Here is a 22,967-nt window from a genome sequence, read left to right as displayed (position 1 = left end):
TAGCCACTGCAACTCCCTAGGGCTTCTGCTCACAACTTCAAGACCATTTGCAAGGCAGCCTGCCTTAGAAGGCAATCGGTTGGTTATCTCCCTTGTTGGCCCACAGTGTGATTTTGCCACAGTACCCGCTGGCCTGGCATGATGGAAATCTGACAGGCGCTGCCTCGTGGAGACCTAACAGATCAGCTTCTCTCTCTTCTTTCCTTTATTACAGTCAGAGAGAGGCCCAGAGGAGGAGGAAGCTGCAGGCATAAATGTCTCCCTCTACGAGGGAACACTTGTGAAATTCACCGTGCGGAGAAAACAATGCTGTGGGGGTGTCATTTTCAGTTGTGCTATTGCTGGCATGGCAATTTAAACAGTACTATTTCCCTGATCTGTTTGGGCTTGGTTTCCACTCTTGCATAATGTACATGCCAGGTTCTTTATACTGTGGATAGCAGAGTGCCCACAGATATCTGGGCTTGGAGAGCTGTAGGGTTCTCTAATTTTATGAGTCAGGCAGAGACTCCTATATATATATATAAAAAATCTCATATTCTTATTTCTCAAACAATACATCAACATCAAAGGCCAGTTTTAATTGTTCTTACATATTTTATTGATTTATTTACATTTAGACTGGCTTATTTTCATCCATAATCTGTCAGCATATCAATAGTTGTTTCAGATATTTATTTTGATAATGCATTAGTTACATTTCTCTTGAATGACAAAAACAAAACATAGCATACGGTGCTATTTTAATCACAGTAATGGCTCAAAGATTCTAAATGGAAAAAAAAAAGGAAGCTCAACACAAGGAAACAGTGTGCTGTACTCTTGCTTGTAGGAATTTATTGGAAAAAATGGAATCAGAGATATTTGCCCTTTTTATTAAAATCAGCTTAATAGTTCTTAGCACCACTTGCAACCACATTGTGTAATTAATCTTGGGGTACTAGATTTTCTCCAGATGTGTAGCTTTTTGTTTTCCTGGGGATTGTGACTTTTTTAAGTGCATTTTTTTTTTTTAATTTAAGGTTTAGGGGTACATGTGCAGGTTTGTTATATAGGTAAACTTGTGTCATGAGGGTTTGTTGTACAGATTATTTCATCACCCAGGTATTAAACTTACTAATCAACAGTTATTTTTTCTGCCCCCCTCCTGGCTCCCACCCTCCACCCTCAAGGAAGCCTCAGTGTCTGTTGCTGACTTATTTTCATGATTTGTCATCATTTAGCTCCCACTTATAAATCAGAACATGTGGTAGTCGGTTTTCTTTCTTTTTTTTTTTTTTGAGACGGAGTCTTCCTAGGTCGCCCAGGCTGGAGTGCAGTGGCACGGTCTCGGCTCACTGCAAGCTCTGCCTCCCAGGTTCACGCCATTCTCCTGGCTCAGCCTCCCGAGTAGCTGGGACTATAGATGCCCACCACCACGCCCAGCTAATTTATTTATTTATTTTTGAGACGGAGTCTCGCACTGTCTTCCAGGCTGGAGTGCAGTGGCACAATCTCGGCTCACTGCAAGCTCCGCCTCCCAGGTTAACGGCATTCTCCTGCCTTAGCCTCCCGAGTAGCTGTGACTACAGGCGCCCGCCACCGCGCCCGGCAATTTTTTGTGTTTTTAGTAGAGACGGAGTTTCACCGTTTTAGCCAGGATGGTCTTGGTCTCCAGACCTCGTGATCTGCCCGCCTCGGCCTCCCAAAGTGCTGGAATTACAGGTGTAATCCACCGCGCCCGGCCCCTTTTTTTGTTTTGAGACAGTTTCCCTCTTGTTGCCCAGGCCGGAGTGCAATGGCACAATCTCGGCTCACTGCAACCTCCGCCTCCCAGGTTCAAGCGATTCTCCTGCCTCAGCCTCCCGAGTAGCTGGGGTTACAGACTCCCACTAACATACCCAGCTAATTTTTTTTTGGTATTTTTAGTTTTTAGTAGAGTCAGGGTTTCTCCAGGTTAACCAGGCTGGTCTCTAACTCCTGATCTCAGGTGTTCTGCCCCACTCGGCCTCCCAAAGGGCTGTGCTGGGATTACAGCTGTGAGCCACCATGCCCAGCCCTAGGTTCTTTTTACATCTTTATTTATTTATTTTTTTGAGACAGTGTCTCACTCTGTTGCCCAGACAGGAGTGCAGTGGTGTGATCACGGTTCATTGCAGTTTCAACCTGCTATTTTTTTTATATATATATAAAATATATGAATATAAATATACACATTATATATAAAATAATATATACATATATACAATGTACGTACATATATATAAAACTTGTCCAAGTGAGCCACTGCACCCAGCCTATATATATGTTTTATGTATATATATTTTATATCTATATGTGTGGGGAGTCTCGCTCTGTCACCCAGGCTGGAGTGCAGTGTCATGATCTTGGCTCACTGCAACCTCTGCCTACCAGGTTTCAAGCGATTCTCCTGCCTCAGCCTAAGTAGCTGGGATTACGGGTGCACGCCAACACACCCAGCTAATTTTTTTTGTATTTTTAGTAGAGATGAGGTTTCACCATGTTGGCCAGGCTGGTCTCAAACTCCTGACCTTGTGATCCACCCAACTCAGCCTCCCAAAGTGCTGGGATTACAGGCTTGAGCCACTGTGCCTGGCCTTATATATATATATTTTTTAATTTTAACTTTAATTTTATTATTATTATTTTTTAGAGACAGTGTCTGACTCTGTTGCCCAGGCTGGAGTACAGTAGTGCCACCATAGGTCACTGCTGCCTCAAACTTTTGGGCTCAAGTGATCCTCCTGCCTTGTTCTCACAAGTATCTAGGACTACAGGTGTGGGGTACCACACTCAGCTTATTTTTGTGCTTTTTTTGGTAGAGATAGGGTCTCACTGTGCTGCCCAGGTCTTGAACTTCTGGCCTCAAGCAATCCTCCTGCCTTGGCCTTCCAAAATGCTGAGATTACGTATGTGAGCCACCGTGCCTGGCCTTTTATTTAATATTATATCATGCATTTCTTTCCATGATTTTATTGATTAACTATATAATTTCTTTTTATGTTTATTATAATTTACCTAGCTATACCTCTAATATTTATCTCTAATATAATTTGGGGAAATGGAGCTGGTAATGCTATAAGAAAAATCTGGGGGTATGTAGCTTATTCATTTTGTTAAATTATTTCTGGAGGATAGCTTTTCATAAGAAAGATTATTGAATCTAAGACTTTGAGAGTGGGATGTGAAGGTGTGTGTGCCTGCAGTCCCAGTTACTTGGGTGACTGAGGCAGGATGATTGCTTGAGCCCAGGAGCTCGAGGCTGTAGTATGCAATGATAGTGCCTGTGAGTAGCTGTTGCACTTCAGTCAAGCCGAGGCAACACAGCAAGACTCAGTCTCAAAATAAAAATGCTTTGAAGTATTTTATGATTCTTGATATATTTTGTAATATTGTTTTCCAAACACACCTTTACCATCTGTGGATTAATGCTAGATTGTTTTGTTTCACGGGAGAACAAACACTGGAAAGAGTTCCTGGAATTGAATCTGTTTAAAAATAGACTAAAGCCAGGCCTGATTGCCTGCGCCTGTAATCTCAGCTACTGGGAGGCTTTGAAGCTGGAGGATCACTTGAGCTCAGGAGTTTAAGACGAGCCTGGGCAATATAGTGGGAGCCTGTCTGGAAAAAAAAAAAAGAGAGAGCGAGACTAATGTGCAAAGCTAAATAAAATAGCAAATGCACAATAAATAGCAAACACTTTGGGTAATAAAGTGGTTTCAGATGTGATCTAACAAGGATAATTGAAAATCCCATCCTCAAGTTGCCTAACCTTTTTACTAAACCTCAATCGCTTTATCTGTAAAATGGGAGTAATAATAGGCCAGGCATGGTGGCTCATGCCTGTAATCCCAGCACTTTGGGAGACCAAGGCAGGCGGATCACCTGAGGTCAGGAGTTCAAGACCAGCCTGGTCAACATGGTGAAATCCCATCTCCACTAAAAATACAAAAATTAGCCAGGCGTGGTGGCGCATGCCTGTAATCCCAGCTACCCTGGAGGCTGAGGCAGGAGAAACGCTTGAACTCTGGAAGCAGGGGTTGCAGTGAGCTGAGATCACGCCACTGCACTCCAGTCTGGGTGACAGAGCAAGCCTCCGTCTCAAATAATAATAACAATGAGTAACACAACAACATTTTTATAGTTTTTATCATATGCTAGGCACTGTTCTAAACACTTTACATACACTGGCATTTAATTTTCATAATCCTACTAGGTAGACATTATTATTATGTTTATCCCTATTTTATATTGTTGAGGAACTGAGGCATAGAGAGGTTAAATGACTTGTCCGATGATTACAGCTAATAAATGACAGAGTTGGAATTCTAACTCAGACAATCTGGCTCCAGAGTTTATGCTCATAATCGCTAAATAAATAAGATAGTTTGTATAAAAACACCTAGTCCAATTCCTAGCATGTAGTAAGTATTCAATAAATGTTTGCTATTATTATTATAATGTATTTTTTAAAAACCCAACTAAACTAGTAAAGGGAGTGGCAGAATTGATTCAAAAGCTCTGCAAAACAGAGTCAATGAGTGCAAGTTTCGGCAAAGTAAATTTTGGCTCAGTGGCTGTAGTTTTGCTCTGGGACGCTGGATATAAACAAGGAGAGACTGAATAACCACTTGTCAAGAATATTGTAGAATAAATTTCTTCATCAAGTGGGTAGCTGAACTGGATGACCTCTAAGGCACTTTCCAACTTTGTATAGAGTTCTATGATTCTAGGCCAGAATCTTTTCTTTTTCCATACAGTAAAGCTTCTTCTTTTTTTTTTTTTTTAACACAAGGTTTGGTTTACCAACTTTGTTGATGTTATTGCCATTTTAATTGTCTGAATCATTTGCCAAAGAGATTGTGACTTTGTAGCATGCGTAAGTCTTTGGCAGTCTCTCCTGTTGTAATTGATGTGTTACAACACCTGAACATTATAATGATAGGTGCTGGGGAAACTGACTTGTAAACATGTAAGTAACTATGCAGTGGTGGTCAGCCCTCCCAGGCAGGGATCTTCAGGATTACTGTCACTTGGCTAAATATCATTTGGAGTCTGTCGTCTTTATCCAGATAACTTGTAGGCCCATGAAATAATCACGGGGGCTTAAAATTGACATTAATAAATTATGGGATTATGATTGTGGATGAGAGTTCATGTCACATTTATAACAACATTGTTTGCAAGTGACTCAGGGAAGTTTCGGTGAGTTTCCTGCTGGGAAAGGGAATTGCTCCCTTGACGGAAGTAATAGTTTTGCTCAAGTCATGGGAAGCTCCACTTGATCCCATAATTTGTCTTCCCTTTGGATTTTAGTCTAGGTAATTATTTGTCTTTGCCATTACATCTTGAGCAGTCCTTCAGGATAATGTACAATTTTACCATCAACTTTACGTCATTTCTCCAAGAGGGGTGATTTAAAGGGCACAGCTAATTCTATTACAAAAATGTTGATGATGGAATCTAGATCAAATGTACCAGACTGACTCAGAGTTGGTGCTTAGAAAACAATTTCTTTTTGGCTATGATTTGTCTTTGGTCTAATGTTTTACAGTGTTCTTAATGTAACTAAACCAGTGTAACTAAACACTGGTTTTGTTACTATGGAGATGGATGAAAATAGACATGGAGCTTTAGGTATCAAACTGTCAATAAATTTACTAAGTAAAAATAGAATGTAGAGTCAGAAGGAAGGCCAGACGAAGGTTTTCAAAACAATGTTAGGAGATTTAATCTATAATATAGTAGGAAATGAGAAGGCCAGGGAGCAGAGAGACCTTTAGACATTGGATCCTCAAAAATGTTAAGCAGTTTGAAATGATCATTTTTGAATCACTATCACTGAGACACATAATCCGCCTTATAAGGAAAATAATCTCTTTTTATTTGGTGAGATTTGATTATTTTCAACATTAGTAATAATTATCCTAAAACAACAGTTGTTACATGCTGACTTTCATTAATAATGGTACTTTTCAGTTTATGTATCCATGCATATACACTGTGGTTTGTTTTTGGTTGTTGTTTTTTTTTTTGAGACAGAGTCTCGCTCTATCACCCAGGATGGAGTGCATTGTTGTGATCTCGGTTCACTGCAACCTCCTGGTCTCCTAGATTGAAGCGATTCACCTGCCTTAGCCTCCCGTGTAGCCGAGATTACAGGTGCCCACCACCACACCTGGCTAATTTTTGTGTTTTTAGTAGAGACGGTGTTTCGCCATGTTGGCCAAGCTGGTCTTGAATTCCTGACCTCGAGTGATCTGCCCACCTTGGCCTCCCAAAGTGCTAGGATTACAGGCATGAGCCACTGAGCCCAGCCTCCTGGGTTTAACTTAGAAACGTTGTCACTCAAATTTTTAAAATGAACAAATGCCATTTAATTTTGAGGAAGCTAAAATTGGCTTTGTAAGCTGACCAACTAATAAACAATTGTGAGCATACATTTGGAGCATTTTGCTTTTGGGAACTTCAAAGAAGGTGGCAAATTGTCAGTAATTACAAGCATCATTATCCTTGTGTTATTCATAATGAATCAAATAGAATGAGGGCGGTGCCTCTAGTCACGCAGGAAACTTGAGCTGGAACCCTCAAGACGTGAATGACAACAGTAGGGTAATTAGAATCAAGGCTTTTTTAGAATGTAAGTAGCACTACTTATAGGAACATGTATTATTTACATACACAAAGTAAATATTGAAAGATTGGCTTAGGCTAAAAATACTCCAGGTGAGGTTGTAGGACTGGATACTGAAAGAATGAGCTCATATTGTGGGCTTTTTCTTTTTTTGAGACAGAGTCTTACACTGTCACCCAGGCTGGAGTGCAGTGGCGTGATCTCCACTCACTGCAACCTCCGCCTCCTGGGTTCAAGCGATTCTCCTGCTTCAGCCTCCCAAGTAGCTGGGATTATAGGCGCCCGCCACCATGCCTGACCAATTTTTTGTATTTTTAGTAGAGACGGGGTTTCACTATATTGGCTAGACTGGTCTTGAACTCCTGATCTCGTGATCCACCCCCCTCGGCCTCCCAAAGTGCTGGGATTACAGACATGAGCCACCGTGCCTGGCCTTGTGGGCTTTCAAAATAGAAAAATACTTTTTTCTCATGTTTATTTAAGATTAAAACCATTTTTTAATTCAAGGCACATAGGCAAATGTAATTTAGAAGAGAGTTGACAAAAAGTTTGTCCAAGAAATGACAAATGTAGATTATAGCCAAGTACATGTCTCAATTTATAACATTACAATCTTAGGCAAATTATACTTTGCTACATTTTAGACATCTTATCTTATAGGTATTATATTATTTTGACATGCTCTGTTTTGTGTAACATTTTTTTAAAAAGTATCCTGGGCAAGGCAATTTATGTATCATCTATAAAAGAACGGTGAAGTAATTCAACAGAGTATTTTTCTGGTAGGTTAGTTGAACAGATAAAACTTTCCTATAGATCGAGAAGTTGCCATTGGTCTTTCTGCCCATAGTAAAGCCTTGAATAGGGACAAGGTGCTTCATTTGGAAAGGAAAGAAGGAAGTGTCTCTCCTCTCTGCCAGGGAAGGAAGCACACAGTGATTGAGGCAGCTTGAATCCATGCTTTCTATTTTAAAAAGTTCTTCCTCTAAAGGCATTTCTCTTTGCCTTTGACACTTTCTGTTGTGGGATAATCCTGCCAGAGTGTTACTTGAAAGAAGATAGATAGATAGATAGATAGATAGATAGATAGATAGATAGATAGATAGATAATATAGATATATCTGTGGGTTTTTTGTTTTGTTTTTTATAAAAAGCCTCCAGTGGGCTATATCTATATCTGTGTGTGTGTGTGTTTTAATGTAGGGAAAGCTGCTCTATAAACATGACAAACGTATGGCATCATTCATTCCATTAAAATAAAAAAGACAAGTGTGCTGTGGAAGTCTTGATATTCTTTGGTTGAGTCTTGAGGATTAAGGCTGAGGAAGGTGACACTGGTGAACTCAGCAGCGTGCAGCAATAGTGAAGAGAAATCTGGCCAGTGCCATCTGGGGGTAAAACTTCCCTATCAACCTCATGATGGGCTGACTCTGCAGACTCCTGTCTCCCAGCCCACCCCTCTAGTCAGCTCCCATTTCAGGGCTGCTTATGCACCTATGAGGAAATAACAGGTTTCCCCTCTGCTCATTTTATTAAGGTGGCATAAATTACTCCTATGAACAGACTCTTCCAAAGATTAGGGAAACTCTTCATTAAATGCTCATGCAACTTGACAAACTGTGTAGGTGACTTGATACTCTAATCCACTGGCTGGAATTCAGGCCTGAATCAAAGGACTGGGAGCTGGAGGGAACTTTAAGGACTTAAAAAAATCCAATCTCAATTTATACATGAAGAACTGAGACCCTGTTACAGCCACAGAGTCAATTAGTGGCAGAGAAATGGGACAGGAATGGAGTGTCTTGACCAGGATTCTCGTAAATAAAAGAGCAACTGAGTGTCTCAGAAGAGCTGAGAGTGCTGCCTCCAGGCCTATGCACTTTCCTATGTGTAGTAACTAAGCAATCTTGGTAGGAAACATAATTTTAGATGGGTTGATTTCGGGATTCATATTTAAAGAAATGAATTATGAGCCTGTCGTATGCAAACAGTGCCAAACAATTCTCTTCTCACTGTTTTATAAAACAATCATACGCCCCACAGCTTTTCCTTATTGGGATGTGTCCTTAAGCGAACTCACGCAGATTAAACACTTCATCTTCTATCCCTTTGAGTGTCTCACTCACACATCCAGGAAGCTAAACTTGAAATCCTGAATTCTCTGGACTGTATTTAAAGATAATTCCCTTTCTAGAAGATATTCTTATTTTTTTCTTTCTTTCTTTTTCTTTTCTTTCTTTCTTTTTTTTTTTTTTTAAGAGACTGAGTCTCTCTGTGTTGCCCAGGCTGGTCTCAAACTCCTGAGCTAAAGCAATCCTCCTGCCTTGGCCTCCCAAAGTCCTAGGATCACAAGTATGAGCCATCATGCCCAGCTCCTAGAAGATATTACTTATCTTTGCCTTAAGACTAGACAGCTGGTTACATATAGTGGGAAGCCCCACACTTTGTTTTCCAAGGCATCCTGCCCTGCTAACCAGTTGGAAATTCTTGCAACTCTGTCTTTCATTTTGTCTGATATGTTTTGTGTGGTCATGGTAAATTTACACAAAGCAAAGTATGTTCAGGAAGCAGAAACAGACAAAAAGAAACACTTTAGTACTGGCATCCTAGCAGCAAATTACATTGCTTTGGTCCTGCTCTCCATAAATACATAGAAAGGCAGGTTGCAGATATTGACTCTATGAAAATCATAAAGCAGATGAATTTTTACAAAATTGTGAACCTATTATGTGCCAGGCATTTTTCATATGTTCTTTCATTCTAGAAAATGTTTTATTTTTCTACTGGTTGAGATCTGTCATAAAATCTTATTCTTGAAAAGGATTTTATGTTGGTTATTTATATTTTAACTTATGCATTTATTTACCCAGTAAACATTTCTTGACCACTTCTGTGTACCAGACACCATGCTAGGTGTTTGGATGTAGTGGGGAGAAAAAAAACTGGACATGATCCATGACTTTATGGCTTAGACTAGTGAGGGAGACAATATAATAACACACATACATATATATATGTGTGTCAGATTACAACTTGATGAGCACTATGAAGGACTCTACAAAGTACTAGGAGATAGGAATTTGACCTGGTCATAAAAACCAATAAAAGCTTCTCTGGGAAACTGATGCTTGAGCAGAAAAGTGGAGGAGTTGGAGTTATTAAGAAGAGAAGAGTGTTTTAAGTCAAGAAAACAATATATAGCAAAGTTTCTGTGATCGTGGAGGTCAAGGGGTATAATATGTATTAAAAATTTTGCAGGCCGGGCGCGGTGGCTCATGCCTGTAATCCCAGCACTCTGGGAGGCCAAGGCAGACGGATCACCTGAGGTCAGGAGTTTGAGACCAGCCTGGCCAACATGGTGAAACCCTGTCTCTACTAAAAATACAAAACTTAGCCAGGCGTGGTGGTGGGCGCTCATAGTCCCAGCTACTTGGGAGGCTGAGGCAGGAGGATTGCTTGAACCCAGGAAGTGGAAGTTGCAGTGAGCCAAGGCTGCACCATTGCACTCCAGCATGGGCAACAAGAGTGAAATTCTATCTCAAAACAACAACAACAAAAAATTTTGCAGCTGGTCTGAGTGCAGTGGTGTTTACAACTAATTGATCACAACCAGTTACAGATTTCTTTGTTCCTTCTCCACTTCCACTGCTTCACTTGACCTTTTAAAAATATGTGCTTTTGCTGTAATATGGTATATAGGTTTGGCTGGGGTCAGAAGGGCTCTAGATAGACTGGTTAGGAGGTTATTAAATTAGACAAAGTTTGCCTGAATAATGTGGGGAAGATGGAGGACACTGGAGAGTTTTGACAGAATTGAGGGATGGTGTGGGCATGGAGGCGAGAGAGAGAGAGCTGTCATGGATGACTTCTGCCTTTCAGGCTTGTTCAACCAGATGACTAGCTCAATGGGATAGGGGACCATAGAAACCAAGTTAGGAGTATCGGTGAGTGTGGGGAGTGGGGAAAGCATGAATTCATGTTAAGTTTGGATGCCTTTGAGAATCCCAGGAGGACAAGGCAAGTTGTCAGTTGTATAATCGAGTTTGAAACCTGAGGACACAGAGCCTTGCACTGGAGATATAAATTTGTGAACCATCTCTGTATGGATGGTGATGAAGACATTGAATAGAGAGAGCACCTGGGAAGATAATATTTTAGAATGAATTTAAATAAATATTTTTGCTTTCCTTTGGAGATGTGTCTTTTTAAGCTTTGTCTCCAAGTACAGCATATATCACTTTGATTCCTGATCAAGGTCTTTCAGGTTTTAGAGCAGGTGGATAGACTCATGAACCTGGGCAGAAATGTCCCAAAATTATGCCGCATAATTCAGTCCTGCTGGGCTTGTTTAAAAGTTAACTGAAAAGACATGGAAGTTTTTGGGGTGTGTGTGTGTGTGTGTGTGTGTGTGTGTGTTTGTGTTTGGCTGGTGGCGGGCGGTGAGGGGAAACAGGGTTTCACTTTGTCACCCAGGCTGGAGTGCAGTGACGAGAACATGGCTCACTGCGACCTTGACCTCCTCGGCTCAAGAAATCCTCTGCCTCAGCCTCCTGTGTAGCTGGGACCACAGGTGCACATCACCACACCCAGCTAATTCTTTTTTTATTTTTTCGTAGAGACGGGGTCTTGCTGTGTTGCCTAGGCTGGTCTCGAACTCCTGGCCTCAAGCAGTTCACTCACTCTGGCCTCCCAAAGTGCTGGGATTACAGGCATGAGCCACTATGTCCAGCCTGAAAGATTTTTTTTTTGAATCTTTAGGAAAAATCAAATTTAGCTGTCTGCTTGGGAGGCAGATAGTATGCATGGAGAGAAGGACAGGTAAAATGCAGAGGCCTATATAGAAAATTAAATCCTATGTTGGCAAACAAACTGGTTAAGATGATGGAAAATGTCCTTTCAATCTAAAGCAGTTTGAAGATGTTTCCTGCATGAAGACTGAATTAATCTGATTAAGCAATCTAATTAATCACCCCTATTGTCTTTTAGTAAAAGTATTCTACGTCTAGGTGTTCACATTCCTTTGAAATGTAATCTTTCAAATTTACTTCATTTTTTTTTTTTTTTTTTTTTAGATGGAGTTTTACTCTTGTTGCCCAGGCTGGAGTGCAATGGTACGATCACGGCTCATCGCAACCTCCGCCTCCCAGGTTCAAGCGATTCTCCTGCCTCAGCCTCCCTAGTAGCTGGGATTATAGGCATGTGCCACCACACCCGGCCAATTTTGTATTTTTAGTACAGACGGGGTTTCTCCATGTTGGTCAGGCTGGTCTCGAACTCCCGACCTCAGGTAATCCACCCGCCGCGGCCTCCCAAAGTGCTGGGATTACGGGCATGAGCCACCGCGCCCAGCCAAATTTACTTCATTTTTTATCTTATTTTATTTTTTGAGATGGAGTCTTGCTCGGTCATCCCGGCTAGAGTACAGTGGTGCTGTGTTGGCTCACTGCAACCTCCACCTCCCAGGTTCAAGCTATTCTCCTGCCTCAGCCTCTTGAGTATGAGAGACTACAGGTGCATGCCACCATACCTCATTTTTATATTCTTAGTAGAGATGGGGTTTCACCATATTGGTCTGGCTGGTCTCAAACTCCTGACCTCAGGTGATCTGCCTGCCTTGGCCTCCCAAAGTGCTGTGATTACAGGCGTGAGCCACCACAGCCTGCCTCAAATTTACTTTAATTAATTAATTTTTTTGAGACAAGATCTCACTCTGTTGCCCAGGTTGGAGTGCAGTGGTGCAATCATAGCTCATTGCAGCCTCGAACTCCTAGGCTCAAGTGATCTTCCCGTCTCAGTCTCCTGAGTAGCTGGGACTACAGGTTCACACCACCACATCTGGCTAATTTTAATGTTTTTTGTAGAGATGAGGGTCTCACTATGCTGGCCAGGCTGGTCTCAAACTCCAGAGCTCAAGCAGTCCTCCCACTTCAGCCTCCCAAAGTGCAGAAATTACAGACGTGAGCCACCACTTCTGCCTAGCCCAAAGTGTAATCTTTACCAGCCAGCACAGCTAGGAGAGGTGTGGCTCTTCCTTACTCCATATCTGGTTCCCGGTATCCTGGGGCTTTTGCTCTTACCTTCTCTGCCAGTGAGTGGTTATTTCTTTTATGATTTGTTAATTTTGAGTAGATAAATTATCCATTCAGGTACAATAAGCATGTATTGATTACCTACAATGTGGCAAACATTATTTTCACCTTTATTATCTCTTTTTTGTTTGTTTTTTAAATGCTCCTTGTGTTATACTCATTTATTAGCTCTTTTAAGAACAAACAAATATTTGTTAGGTGTCTGCTACATGTTCACTGCAGTACTAGGCATTGTGAAGAATATGAGTAAGTATAATCAAGAGTTTTACCCTCAGGATGCCTATGATCTGATTGGAATGAAGAGACAAGAAACCAGAAAACAATGAGGATACACCTAAGTGTAAGATAGGCTGGAATAATCCCAATAGGCTGCCTGGAGGAGATGGGAGTTGGGTTGGGCTTTGAAGGAAGGAGGGGGTTTGGAGGGGCAGAATGGGGGACATCCCAAGTGGACACATACTATGAGCAGATGCCGGGCCTGGTTAAGCCCGGGAATGAGATGGCCTCAGCTGCCTGCTGAAGCTACCCCAGTAGAGCATCTTCCTTAATGATGTTGATGCTAAAGCTCATATTTAGTGCCTGGAACCCTTTTACTCAACTGAATGGATTTTTTAGTCTGTTCTTGCATTGCTATAAAGAAATAGCTGAGACTAGGTAATTTATTTATTTATTTTTTATTTTTTATTTTTTTGAGATGGAGTTTCGCTCTTGTTGCCCAGGCTGGAGTACAATGGCGCAATCTTGGCTCACCGCAACTTCCACCTCCCAGGTTCAAGCGATTCTCCTGCCTCAGCCTCCCGAGTAGCTGGGATTACAGGCATGCACCACCATGCCTGGCTAATTTTGTATTTTTAGTAGAGATGGGGTTTCTTCATGTTGGTCTTGAACTCCTGACCTAAGGTGATCCTCCTGCCTCGACCTCCCAATGTGCTGGGGTTACAGGCATGAGCCACCACGTCCGGCTAGACTGGTAATTTGTAAAGAAAAAAGGTTTAATTGACTCACGGTTCTGCAAACTGCATAGGAAGCATAATGGCATCTGTTTCTGGGGAAGCCTCAAGGAGATTTTACTCATGGTGGAAGGCGAATCAGGAGCAGGCACACCACATGGTGAAAACCGAGCAAGAGAGAGGGCAAGGTGCCATACTTATAAACAGCCAGATCGCCGCCAGAGAACTCATTCATTATTGAGAGGACAGCACCAAGAAATGGTGCAAAACCATTCATTAGAAATCCAACCCCACGAGCCAATCAACTCCCACCAGGCCCTACCTCCAACACTGAGGATTACATTTCAGCATGAGATTTGGCTGGGGACACAGATCCAAACTATATCAATGGAGAAACTTACTAATAATTTTCTTTAATGTAAAAGTAATATAGTAGTTTTACAGAATACTTGAATAAGTACAGCTGAGAATAGTGAAGAAAATCACCTATAATCCCACTACTTAGACATCATCACTATTACTATTTTGGTGTATATCCTTCTGAAAACTCTTGTATGCATCCAGATGGACAGACCGACACACAAAATTAGTCAACAACCCACTGCAGATATTGTTTCCTTCCTTCCTCCCTTCCTCCCTCCCTCCCTCCCTCCCTCCCTCCCTTCCTTCCTTCCTTCCTTCCTTCCTTCCTTCCTTCCTTCCTTCCTTCCTTCCTTCCTTCCTTCCTTCCTTCTTTCCTTCCTTCTTTTCTTTCTTTCTTTCTTTTTTTGAGATGGAGTCTTGCTCTGTCACCCGGCTAGAGTGCAGTGGCACGATCTCGGCTCACTGCAACCTCCGCCTCCTGGGTTCAAGCGATCTTAGCTCACTGCAACCTCCACCTCCCAGGTTCAAGTGATTCTCCTGCCTCAGCCTCTGGAGTAGCTGGAACTACAGGTGCATGCCACCACACTCAACTAATTTTTGTATTTTTTAGTAGAGACAGGGTTTCACCATGTTGGCCAGGAGGGTCTCAATCTCTTGACCTCGTGATCCGCCTGCCTCGGCTTCCCAAAGTGCTGGGATTATAGGCGTGAGCCACCCCGCCTGGCTGCAAATATTGTTTTCTAAGGTACTATATTGTTACATCCATTCAATTAGAATTCTACAAATAATAAAATTTATTTATGAAGTCCAAAGTACTTCACATCATGAAATATCATGAAACTTTTTTTTTAAAGATGAAAGGCAGAGGTAGATTATTTGTATGTATACTTTCATGTAAGGATTCCATCATATATTAGGTAAAAAAAAAAAAAAAAAAAAAAAAAAAGTCCGGGCAAGGTGGCTCACGCCTGTAATCCCAACACTTTGGGAGACTGAGGCGGGTGGATCGCTTGAGGTCAGGAGTTCAAGACCAGCCTGGCCAACATGGCGAAACCTCGTCTCTACTAAAATTGCAAAAATTAGCCGGGTGTGGTGGCACATGCCTGTAATCCCAGCTACTTAGGAGGCTGAGGCAGGAGAATCTCCTGAACCCAGGAGGCGGAGCTTGCAGTGAGCCGAGATCGCTCCACTGCACTCCATCCTGGGCGACAGAACGAGACTTTGTCTCAAAATTTAAATAAATAAATAAAAATAATGCCAACAAATGAATTATACCTCAATAGTGTTTGTAACTTTTTTTTTTTTTTTTTTGAGATAGAGTCTCGCTCTGTCACCCAGACTGGAGTATAGTGGCACAATCTTGGCTTACTGCACTTTCCACCTCTTGGGTTCAAGCGATTCTCCTGCCTAAGCCTCTGGAATAGCTGGGATTATAGGCGCCTCCCACCACGCCTGGCTAATTTTTGGAATTTTTAGTAGAGACGGGGGTTTCGCCATGTTGGCCAGCCTGGTCTCTAACTCCTGATGTCAGGTGATCCACCTGCCTCAGCCTCCCAAGTAGGTGAGATTACAGGCGCCCGCCACCACGTCTGGCTAATTTTTTTTTTTTTTTTTTTTTTTTGAGACGGAATCTAGCTCTGTGGCCAGGCTGGAGTGCAGGGGCACAATCTCTACTCACTGCAACCTCCGCCTCCCAGGTTCAAGCGATTCTCCTGCCTCAGCCTCTGGAGTAGCTGGAACTGACAGGCAGGTGCCACCAAGCCCAGTTAATTTTTGTATTTTTAGTCGATATGGGGTCACCTTGTTGGCCAGGATAGTCTCAATCTCTTGACTTCGTAAACCACCTGCCTCGGTCTCCCAAAGTTCTGGGATTACAGACGTGATCCACCGCGTCCAGCTACCTGGCTGATTTTTTGTGTTTTTAGTAGAGACGGGGTTCTGCCATGTTGGCCAGGCTGGTCTCGAACTCCTAACTTCAGGTGATCCGCCCGTCTTGGCCTCCCAAAGTGTTGGGATTACAGGCGTGAGCTACTCTGCCTGGCCATTATTTTAATTTTTAAGGAGCATATCAGGCTGGGCTCGGTGGCTTATGCCTGTAATTTTAGCACTTTGTGAGGCTGCCAGGCTGATCACCTGAGGTCAGGAGTTTGAGACCAGCCTGGCCAACATGGCAAAACCCCATCTCTACTAAAAATACAAAAATTAGCCAGGCCTGGTGGTACATGCCTGTAGTCCCAGCCACTCTGGAGGCTGAGGCACAAGAATCACTTAAACCTGGGAGAGGAAGTTGCAGTGAGCTGAGATGTTGCTACTGCACTCCAGCCTGGGGCAACAGAGCCAGACTCTTGTCTCAAAAAAAGAAAAAAAAATTAGAAAAAATCAATAAGGATATTCACATTTAAAAATCATGAGTTGGACACATTACTAAATATTCCTCAAGATTTTATTGTTACATAATATCATATGCAACAATTTAACCATTCATTTGTTGTTCTAATTTTTCATTATTTTTCATTACAATTACACACAAACTTTTAAAGTATAGATTCCTAGAATAGAACTATTGAATTAGGCAGGCACCATGGTACATGCCTGTAATCCCAGCTACTCAGGAGGCTGTGACAGGAGGATCACTTGAGACCAGGAGTTTGAGACCAGCCTAAGCAACATGGTGAGACCGTGTCTCAAACAAACAAACAGATAAAAACTACTGGGGTCAAATGAAATAAACACGTTTGAGGTTCTTGCCAAATTGCTTGCCAGAAATGCTGTCATAATTTTTCATTTCCACTAACAGTGCATAATGGTATAGATCTCTTTGTATTTAAAATACTTTAAAATACCTTTTCAAAGTTAATGGAAGAAAAAGAACAACAACAACAAAAAATTGAAACACAAAAAAAGGGAAATAAATGTTAGTGGGCCAGGTGTGGTGGCCCATGCCTGTAATCCCAGCAGTTTGGGAGGCTGAGGCAAGCGGATCACTTGAAGTCAGGAGTTTGAGACTGGCTTGGCCAACATGGTGAAACCCCATCTCTACTAAAAATACAAAAAAGCTGGGCATCGTGGCACCTGCCTGTAGTCCCAGCTACTCTGGAGGCTGAGGTGGGAGAACTGCTTGAACCCGGGAGGCAGAGGTTGCAGTGAGCTGAGATTGCGCCATTCCACTCCAACCTGGGTGACAGATCGAGACTCTGTCTCAAAAAAAAAAAAAAAAAAAAAATAGTGGAAGAAATAGCTGGGCACAGTGGCTTGAGCCTGTTATTCCAGCACTTTGAGAGGCTGAGATGGGAGGATCACTTGAGCCCAGGAGTTAGAGACCAGCCTGGACAACATAGTGAGACCCTGTCTCTAAAAAAAATTAAAAAAAAAAATAATCCCGGTGTGGTGGTGCACCCCTGTAGTCTTAGCTAGTTGTGAGGCTGAGAAGGGAGGATTGCTTGAGGCCAGGAGTTTGAGACTGCAGTGAGCTATGATCATGCCACTGCACTCCGGGCTGGGCCACAGCATGAGAACCCCTCCCCCTTCCAAAAGAATAGAATTCTTTTCTGAGCTGGGCCTGGTGACATGTGCCTGTTGTCCTAGGAGGTTGAGGCAGGAGGATCACTTGAACCCAGGAGTTTGAGTCCAGCCTTATTTTCTAAGTTTTAATAAATTTGCTGCACCTGACAACATCAAATAGAACACAATTCACATTTTTCTGTGTTTGTTACACAATAGTAAGATCTCTTACCAGTCAATTTTGCATGCAAGAATAATTCACTTGGGTGTGTAAAAAACTACAAAGACTTAGAGTGTGTTCTGCAGAGTTATTTTTAAGTTCATGCAAAATATTTTGTTAATGTAATTTTCAGATTACCTATCTAAACATTCAAAAGAGACAATGAGGCCTTTAACATTGTCAGGGCAGGGCTCACCTGTGCCGCCTTTGACCCAGGAGTTAGAGGGACTCTTTTTTTTTTTTCTTTTTTGAGATGGAGTTTTGCTCTTGTTGCCCAGGCTGGAGTGCAATGGCGCCATCTCGGCTCACTGCAACCTCCACCTTCCGGGTTCAAGCAATTCTCCTGCCTTCGCCTCCTGAGTAGCTGGAATTACAGGTATGCACTACCACACCTAGCTAATTTTGTATTTTTAGTAGAGATGGAGTTTCACCACGTTGGTCAGGCTGGTCTCGAACTCCTGCCCTCAGGTGATCCACCTGCCTCGGCCTCCCAAAGTGCTGGGATAACAAACATGAGCCACCGCACCCAGCCATAGAGGGACTCTTCAGATGCTTTTTAGTTCAACCATCAGCTTGACCCAATTTAAGCCATGTCCAGCAGGTACCTTCTAGAATTGCCCATACCTTCTAGAATTCCAGATATTCTAGGCTTACTGAAGCAGAAAGGTTCCCAATTTTTTCTTTTTGAATATATTCTTTTTTAGGCCAAAACAAACTTCTTTATGTGAGTTAGAAAATTACCTTTGTGTTCTGTTTTAAAAACACCCATGAGCATTTCTCTAAAAATAATTCTTTACATTCATGAAAACAGGTTCCCCTTTTCCCCTCACTTTAAAAATATTTAAATTTTTATTGATACATAAGGTACATATTTTCAGGGTACATATGATAATTTAATACTTTCATGTAATTTGTAAAGATTGAATCAGTGTAATTGGGACATCTATCATCTAGAACATTCGTCTTTTCTTTAGGCTAGAAACAATACAATTAATCTCTTCTAAGCTATTTTGAAATATACAACAGAGGCTGGGAGCGGTGGCTCATGCCTGTAATCCTAGCACTTTGGTAGGCCGAGGCGGGTGGCTCACCTGAGGTCAGGAGCCTGGCCAACATGGCCAAACCCCGTCACTACTAAAACCACAACAATTAGCCAGGTATGGTGGCAGGAGCCTATAATCCCAGCTACTCTGGAGGCTGAGGCAGGAGAATCACTTGAACCCAGGGGTGGAGGTTGCAGTGAGCTGAGATCGTGCCACTTTACTCCAGTCTGGGTGACAGAGTGAAACTCTGTCTCAAAAAAAAAAAGAAAAGAAATATACAATAGATAATTATAAACTGTAGCTATCCTACTGATCTATCAAGTGCTAGGTCTTATTTCTTCAATCAAACTGTTTATTTGTACCCATTAATCAACTTCTCTTCATCCCCTCCTTCCACCTACTCTTCTTAGCCTCTGGTAAGCATCAGTCTACTCTCCATCCTCATGAGATCCACCTTTTTTTTTTTTTTTTTTTTTTTTTTTTTAAGCTCCTACATATAAGTAAGAACGTGTGATACATACCTTTCTACCTTTCTGCGCTTGGCATATTTCACTTAACATAATAACCTCCAGTTCTTTTTTGTGTGTGTGTTTTGAGACAGGGTCTCACTCTGTTGCCCAGGCTGGAATGTAGTGGTTTGATCAAGGCTTCTAGGTTCAAGTGATCCTCCCACCTCAGCTTCCCAAGTAGCTGGGACTACAGTGGTAACCCACCACACCTGGCTAATTTTCGTTTTGTTTTTTTTTTAGAAATGGGGTTTCACCATGTTGCCCAGGCTGGTCTTGAACTCCTGGGCTCAAGCCATCCACCAGCCTCTGCCTCCCAAAGTGCTGGGATTACAGGCATGAGCCACAGTACCCAGCCCTATTCTTTTTTATGGCAGAAAACTATTCCATTATGTATTTCTACCACATTTTCTTTATGCAATCATCATTGACGGGTACTTAGATTCATTTCATATTTTGGCTACTGTGAATAATGCTGCAATAAAATATGGGAGTGCAGATATCTCTTCAATATGCATATATCCAGTAGTGGTATTGCTGGATCATACCATGGTTCTATTTTTGGTTTTTGAGGAACCTACATACAGTTTTCCATAATGGTTGTACTAATTTACATTCCCACCAACAGCATACAAGGGTTGCCTTTCTCCATATCCTTGCCAGCATTAATTATTTCCTGTCTTTTTGATAAAAGCCATTTTAACTGGGGTGAGATGATATCTTCTTGTGGTTTTGATTTGCATTTCTCTGATGCTTAGTGATGTTGAGCAGTTTTCCATATTCCTGTTGGCCATTTGTATGTCTTCTTATGAGAAATATCTATTCAGATCTTTTGTCCATTTTTAAAGTGAAATTTTTCTTTTTTTGCTATTGAGTTGTTTGAGTTTCTCATATATTCTAGTTATTAATCCTTTGTTGGATGGGTAGTTTGCAAATATTCTCTCTCATTCTGCAGAATGTCTCTTCACTTTGTTGATTGTTTCCATTTCTATGCACACTTTTTAGCTTGATGTAACCATTTGTCTATTTTTGCTTGGGTTGCCTGTGCTTTTGAAATCTTTTTTTTTTTTTTTTTTTTAATTTGAGATGGAGTTTCGCTCTTGCCTAGGCTGAAGTGCAATGGCATGATCTCTGCTCACCGCAACCTCCGCCTCCTGGGTTCAAGCGATTTTCCTGCCTTAGCCTCGCCTCCTGAGTAACTGGGATTACAGGCATGCGTCACCATGCCTGGCTAATTTTGTATTTTTAGTAGAGATGGGGTTTCTCCATGTTGGGTCAGGCTGGTCTTGAACTCCCGACCTCAAGTGATTCGCCTGCCTCGGCCTCCCAAAGTGCTGGGATTACAGGCATGAGCCACCGCGCCTGGACGCTTTTGAAATCTTACACAAAAAAGTCTTTGCCCAGACCAATGTCCTATTTTGCCTATGTCTTCTAGCAGTTTTATAGTTTGTTTCTTACATTTAAGTCTTTAATCCATTTTGAGTTGATTTTTGTATATGGTGAGAGATAGGGGTCCAAGTTTCATTCTTCTGCACATGGATATCCAGTTTCCCCAGTATATTTATTTATTTTTGAAAAATCCATACAAACACTTATTCTGTCGCTGCCTGGGGGTCGGGGGACAAGGGGATACAAAGAACCTCCCAGAAGAGAATGAGCCTTTGGTGGAAAGACTTGTCCAGAGGCTGGTGGACCCAGTACCATTTATTGAAGAGGGTGTCTTTTCCAAAGTGTATATTCTTAGTGCCTTCGTTTGCTTGGCTATAAATATGTGAATTTGTTTCTGGGTTCTCTATTTTATTCTATGGGTCTGTGTGTCTATTTTTATACAAATACCATGCTGTTTTGGTTAATATAGCCTTGTTGTATGTATACATATAACACATAATATATATGTATGTATGTTTTATATATATATATATATAGAGAGAGAGAGAGAGAGAGAGAGAGAGAGAGACAGGGTCTCACTCTGTTGCCCAGGCTGGAGTGCAGTGGCGCAGTCTCAGCTCACTGCAACCTCCACCTCCTGGGTTCAAGTGATTCTCGTGCCTCAGCCTCCTGAGTAGCTAGGATTACAGGTGTGCGCCACCACCACACTGGGCTAATTTTGTATTTTTAGTAGAGCTGTCTTGCCGTCTTGGCCAAGCTGGTCTTGAACTCCTGGGCTCAAGCAATCCTTCTGCCTTGGCCTCCCAAAGTGCTGGGATTATAGGCCTGAGCCACCATGTCCAGTCTATAGCCTTGTCATATATTTTGAAGTCAGGTGGTGTGATGCCTCCAGCTTTGTTCTTTTTACTCAGGATTGCTTCAGGGTGTTTGACGGTTTCATATTAATTTTAGGAATTTTTTTCTATTTCTTCGAATAATGTCATTGGTAGTTTGATAGGGATCGCATCGAATCTTTAAATTGCTTTGGGTACTATTACCATTTTAACAATGTTAATTTTTCCAGTCCATGAGAATGGAATACCCTTTCATTTGTGTGTGTGTTCCTTTCACTAGTTTTCCTTGTATAGATTTTTTTTTTTTTTTTTTTTTTTGAGATGGAGTCTTACTCTGTCACCCAGGTTGGAGTGCAGTGGCGCAATCTCGCCTCACTGCAACCTCCACCTCCCAGGTTCAGACAGTTCTCCTGCCTCAGACTCCCAAGTAGCTGGGATTATAGGCGTGCATCACTATGCCCGGCCCCTTGTATAGATCTTTCACTTCTTTGGTTAAAATGATTCCTAGGTATTTTATATTCTTTGTAGCTGTTGTAAATGGAATTGCTTTCTTGTTTTCTTTTCCACATTGTTTGCTGTCTGTGTTTACAATCAGTTGCTATTGACTTTTTGTATCCTGTAACTTTACTGAATTTGTTTATTAGTTCTAAAAGGTTTTTTTGGTGGAGTCTTTAGGCTTTTCTTTAAAAACATTTTTTTTTTTCATTTCCACTTCAGGAGGCTTTTCTAAGTGTGCGATCATGTTATTTGTGAACAAGTCTAATTTGTTTGTTTTTTTGTTTTGTTTTGTTTTTTTCCAAGACGGAATCTCCCTCTGTCGCCCAGGCTGGAGTGCAGTGGTGCGATCTCGGCTCACCACAACCTCCGCCTCCCGGGTTCATGCCATTCTCCTGCCTCAGTCTCCTGAGCAGCTGGGACCACAGGCATCCACCACTATGCCCGGTTAATTTTTTGTATTTTTAGTAGAGACGGGGTTTCACCATGTTAGCCAGGATGGTCTCGATCTCCTGACGTCGTGATCCGCCCGCCTCGGCCTCCCAAAGTGCTGGGATTACAGGCGTGAGCCACTGTGCGCGGCCAACAAGTTTAATTTAACTTCTTGCTTTCTAATCTGGATGTCCTTTATTTTTTTCTCTGGACTAATTGCTCTGGCCTCCCCTTGCCAGTATCTTTAAATGTTCCTTTGTGTTTCTGGCCTTTTCTCTTATTCTTGAACGTATATGCTTGCATCTTTCTAGATAATTCAATCAACATTTACAAAACACCTATCTGCCAGATGTTGGGCTAAGATCTGGGAATCCCTTCAATGAACCATCAAAGAGAGGAGTTGGCAAACTTACTGAACCAAGTATTTTAAGCTTTGGGAGCTATGCCATTTCTGTCCCAACTATTCCACTCTGCTGTTGTCTGTGAAAGCAGCCATGGACAATATGAAAACA

General features: G+C 41.9%; 1 protein-coding gene across 4 annotated transcripts in view; it reads left to right on the top strand.

Annotated features, from left to right (window-relative positions):
- The window catches only part of LOC144341459 (uncharacterized), a 112,626-nt gene that overhangs the window by 53,592 nt on the left and 36,067 nt on the right, over window positions 1-22,967 (top strand). Inside the window, exons 2-3 of one of the 4 annotated variants that reach the window (XM_078004931.1) lie at window positions 11,707-11,781; window positions 12,496-12,626. The exons of 2 other annotated variants lie outside the window; for them this stretch is intronic. In XM_078004931.1, coding sequence (XP_077861057.1) covers window positions 11,707-11,781; window positions 12,496-12,501 — 81 coding nt within the window. In that variant the 3' untranslated portion in view covers window positions 12,502-12,626. Of the gene's footprint in view, window positions 1-11,706; window positions 11,951-12,495; window positions 12,627-22,967 lie in introns of those variants that run through there. One more of the 4 variants, XM_078004930.1, reaches the window with a different exon arrangement.

The sequence above is a fragment of the Macaca mulatta genome, chromosome 6 (assembly GCF_049350105.2).
Source record: "Macaca mulatta isolate MMU2019108-1 chromosome 6, T2T-MMU8v2.0, whole genome shotgun sequence".
NCBI lineage: Eukaryota > Metazoa > Chordata > Mammalia > Primates > Cercopithecidae > Macaca > Macaca mulatta.
This window is presented reverse-complemented; position numbering and strand designations above follow the sequence as displayed.